We start from the raw sequence: 4793 nt of genomic DNA, 5'->3' as shown, positions 1-4793 counted from the left end.
TCTTACTTTAACTCTCAGTCAGATGTTCTAAAGTCTCACACCCAGTACTGTGTTCTCTGAGGTACCATTAGTGCTTTTGTGGATTGAGTTTGATGGATTTACACAGGATTCATAACTTATGAAATTTTTTTTTTTTTAAAAAAGGCCTTTCCACATAAAGGGTGCATGACTTGCAGACCTCTGTCTTTGCTAACCTCTTAACAACCTTCTGCAAGTCAGACATTTATGTTAATGTTTGTTAAAGGTTTATTCACACATAGTTACAACAATGGCGAGAGTGCCACAGTAATAGTGATATTTGCCATACAAGCATTTACCTGCATTTTTAGCAACAACGGTTGGCATCATACACCCTGCTGAATTAAGTGAAAACGACACATTTATTTGTTTAAATCTCTTACTCCTTGTGATCCCATCATCACAAGAGTGTGTGAGTGTGTGTGCTGCAGCTGCCCCGCCCCTGAGGCTCAGAAAGTGAGATCGCTCTACTCGATTGGGAACACGAAAAATGCATCATAGACAAATGTTTTAATCTTATTGCAAATTAGGAACAGCTGATGAGATAAAACATCATTATGTGTGTGTTATTGCTGTTTAGGGCATTCTCTGGTGAGCTGAGCAACTCACAAAGATACATAAGAGATGTGAACAGTCCTAATTTTGTGTGCAGCTATTTGTCATTTTTGTCTGCCTGCAGTTAAAATGTTTCTAGGTCCACCCGAATAAGGTTCAGGTAACAACTTTTACCAAAAAGTTACCATAATGCTGATTTAAAGCTGGCAGGTTTGAAAGGGGCTTTAGCTTAGCATAAAAACTGAACATGGTTGAAATGGTGAATCTGTGTCCAGCATCTCAACCCTTGGCTATATTACTAAAATTCTCGATACAAACAAAACTACTTTGTTCGAATGGTTAAAATAAGTGTTGGAGGGGGATTTTGTCTCCAGGGGACAAATCCAGGATCAATGTTTCCTTTTGCTGTTGTTTTCCGTAAGTTAAGTTGCCTTGCTGTTGCTTTTGGCTTTTATATTTAAGTTAATCCTCGCTTATCAACTTGTTAAACACTAATACCTTCTGTACTATCTGAAAGCCCACACAGACATATTCTTTACAGCAGTGTATCTCAGATGACGTGGGTTTGGCTCAAGGGGAGCCCAGGTGTGCCATGGGATTTGTGGCAGCCAAATATTAGTTGAGCTGCACTAAAAATGAGTGACGTATAAATTTACCATAATGGCACACATCAGAGTTAGAGAGGAAGATGCAATTTTTGATGATGTGAAACTTATCACCAAGTTGTAGAGTAACCCACACAACACCTCTTAAAGGAAAACAAACTGACAGAAGAAACTAATGCTCGATGTCAGGTTAGAGCAACAAGTTGCCAAGCAAGCTGAAGAGGCACCTGGAAATCAGACAATCCTTTAAACAGAAACTCTGCTTTATTCGAAGATCACCAGATCACAATGAAGAGTAGCAGGTCTGTTGGATTGAGTGAAAGTGTCTGATAACGAGAAGGTGTGAATGCAGTGGAGCTTATTGCAAAGCAAAAAATATGCCTTTATCGGTCAGTAATATCAGGGGATTTGATGATATTTCAGATGAAACAGAGGCCATTCTGTGTTTCTATGAATACAGGACGTTTTGACTCTTGCGTCATAGAAACTACTGTCAGCTACCTGTGGGGTTTTTGGTTTGTCTCTTTTTTGTACTACAACCTTGTGTCTCTGACAGTTTGGCATCACAATAAAAGGGTGGAATGCAGTCAAGCAAGGAAATCCTGCTCACCAATTAAGCAGAGCTCACACAGCATTAACTTTTCTATTGTTTAGCATTTTGGCTCAGTGGGTGTTACGTGGGTTTCTGCTGTGAGTCAGTGTCTGATCATAACTATTGTCAGACTGTGTGGGACTGTAGCGATGACAGTGTCTGGACTCGGCTTGACAGGTGGAGCAGATGAGGAATGAACTCCTGCAGGAGAGGGCTAGCAGACAGGACCTGGAGTGTGACAAGATTGCTCTGGAGAGACAGGTACACACTCCTGTCTGGAGGATAACAGCTACAGACTCAGTCCAAAACGCACACTCATTTCATTTGTCTTTTCATCACATTCATTTGATTTGTCCATTTCCATCATTTTATTATCTGTACACAGACATGATTATGGTATAAACATACATTTGTCAAACACATCAGTGGTTTTCTCTCCCTGCCCTCTCTAGAATAAGGATCTGAAGGCCAGAGTGAGTCATATAGAAGGCTCCCAGAAGTCCAACAGAGAGGGCCAGGTACCTCAGCTGGAGGAACGCATACATGAGCTGGAGGAGAGGCTGGAGGCGGAGGAGAGGTGAGATGGGAACTCCAACTGGGAATAGAGCTGAGGGGTGCTGTGGTTGAGGTGATGTAAGAGGAAACGGTGAGAGTTTAGTTTAAAGCTTCAGATGAAAATTTATACCTGAACACATGGATTTAGGACACAGAGTCAGAAAGTTGGAGCTTATCTAAATGTATAGTTTAGTTTGCACTGGGAGATCGTCGGACTCTGTGTGATCAAACATATTAAAGAATTTGATCAGCTTGTAGGTCTTTGCGTCATAAAATGTACGCTGGTCTGAATTATTAGCTCATGTTTATGTTTAGTGATGCATCGCCTGTGTTTCAGGGAGCGCGCTAACATGCAGCTGGTGAACCGCAGGCTGGAGAGGAAGGTAAAAGAGATGATGATGCAAGTTGAGGAAGAACAGCAATCAATGCAAGATCAAAAGGACCAAGTATGTAACCCTTACCTTCATGCCCACTCTAACAGTCATTAAACTCTCTTTGCTCTGACTTAGACAAATGTCAAGACTAATAATTTATCAGGCAAATAAAAAAAAAAGAAAATACAATTTGATCTTAGTAGAACTCTTTTAACTCTAGACATGTTTTTCTTTTCCCCCCTCGTGAAGTTAAATCTGCGTCTGAAGGCACTGAAGAGACAGATGGACGAGGCCGAGGAGGAGATAGACCGACTTGAGCACAGCAAGAAGAAGCTGCAGAGAGACTTCGATGAGCAGCAGGAGGCCAACGAGCAGCTCCAGAGTCAGCTCAAAGCTCTGCGAAGCGAGTTGAGGTAAAAGCACAAACTCAGGAGGCTGAGCTTGGAGGTCTTTTTGGGCTCCTTCCTGCATGTTGACGTGCCTTTGGGCAAGAGTAGAGTGCTTAAAATACTTAGACTGCACACGCTCTACATAAATATCAGACAATTTACCATTATTGTATCTGAAATGAATTAGATTACAGTTACTAATTAAATAATTATGCCACTTGAGTTAAGTTGGTGTCCTCCTGCAGGTCATTGAAGGGTCTTAGAAAGTCAGAAATTAAAATCTGATGTAGGAATTTAATTTGTAGATGGTCGGGTTACGTTTGCTTATTTTTTAAAGACCTACAGTAACAATGGTGAACACTCCTGTTAAAAATGAAGTTTGTGTTTGTACAAGTCAGAGGTGTGTTTCAGGCAGTTTTTTCTGCTCTCAGATCTTTATGATGTCACACAGAGATGCATAATGTAATAATCTCACAGAAGCTCCACCTTGTCCCTGTTCAAACCTTTAGTTTATGAGGTGCAAGGAGGAGGAGCTCACACTCAGGATGGATTTAGGGCTTGCAGATAATGCAGAGCTGCTCTAGTAATGTCAAAGAACACACACATTATAACAAGAACACTCTTAATAGTTTTGTTTGTTTTTGTTTGTTCAGACGCAAGAACTCGCCTGCTTCGCTGCTCAGCAATCTGGATGACGACGAAGACGATGACATCAGCACCGACGGGGAGACGTACTTCAGCTCTTCCTCGGGGTACAAGCGCTCTTTGAGTCAGGACAACCTCTTATCAACCTTCTCTTTATAAACAAACTCTGAGGCTGGAAGTAAAGCTGCTTTATGTGCAACACTGTCACACCAAACGGCTGGAGAGCTGTGCCATGTGCTCCTGTAAACACTGAGCTATCTGTGTGAATATTAAGACTTTCCAGCTAGGTGAGATAAATAAAATCCTCACTTCAGCAGCTTCAACGTCCATGAATTCACTCAGTATTATTAGAGCAGCTCTTTGATTAATTGGTGAAATCACAAAGGCAATGATGTTTTGTCCTGTCCAGTGAAAATTTTTGTAAATACGGTTTTAAAATGTTCATTTTATATTCCTGCGTTAAGCCCCATCTTCCAACATTTTTCTTTCTATTCTGAGTGGATCTTCCTTTAATGGGTTAAACATGCTTGTCAATGATTATTCCAGCATTGAATGCATTGTAAACAAATGAAACCTGTAATGTCTTTGTAACCGATATCCAGTTTTGACCCCTTCCTTTTTAATCTAATAGGTCACATTTACACACAGTATCTGAATATACATTTTATTTTTTATCATTGAGTTAAATGCAAAATATTTCCCTTTTTTTTTATTTTTATTTTTTTTTTATTTTAATGATTGGAAATCAAGGGTATATGAAGTGAAATGTGCCAGGATGTTTTTTTTAAGTTATTTGTAGCTATAAATACAAAATCTCCTCTCAGTAAGAGGTTTTGTGTTTGTGTTTTTGTTTTTTTTGTTTTTTAGGGAACAGTAAATGAGGGACTTTGTACACATTCATTTTTATACAGTTTTATATAATCTAATGAGCAGTAAAATGACAAGTTTGTAATCACCATTCATCATGCAGGTTTCGTTTGATATTAGTGACATCACAGTGTTACTCACACATCTTCTGGAAGATGCTTTTCTGTCTTAACATGATTTTTCTAGCATCTCC

The 4793-nt window shown here is 39.8% G+C and overlaps 1 protein-coding gene across 2 annotated transcripts in view; it reads left to right on the top strand.

Annotated features, from left to right (window-relative positions):
* Positions 1-4417, top strand: part of cgnl1 (cingulin-like 1) — a 33273-nt gene extending 28856 nt beyond the window's left edge. For both annotated transcript variants that reach the window (XM_005741637.1, XM_005741638.1), the window contains exons 15-19: positions 1948-2031; positions 2223-2347; positions 2663-2771; positions 2949-3112; positions 3742-4417. In XM_005741637.1, coding sequence (XP_005741694.1) covers positions 1948-2031; positions 2223-2347; positions 2663-2771; positions 2949-3112; positions 3742-3892 — 633 coding nt within the window. In that variant the 3' untranslated portion in view covers positions 3893-4417. The remainder of the gene's footprint in view (positions 1-1947; positions 2032-2222; positions 2348-2662; positions 2772-2948; positions 3113-3741) is intronic.
* Positions 4418-4793: the final 376 nt, after the last annotated feature.

Source organism: Pundamilia nyererei, unplaced genomic scaffold, assembly GCF_000239375.1.
Source record: "Pundamilia nyererei isolate P.nyererei 1_Seehausen unplaced genomic scaffold, PunNye1.0 scaffold00112, whole genome shotgun sequence".
In the NCBI taxonomy this organism is placed as follows: domain Eukaryota; kingdom Metazoa; phylum Chordata; class Actinopteri; order Cichliformes; family Cichlidae; genus Pundamilia; species Pundamilia nyererei.
The sequence above is the reverse complement of the archived record's forward strand: the minus strand, read 5'-3'. Positions and strand labels throughout refer to the sequence as shown.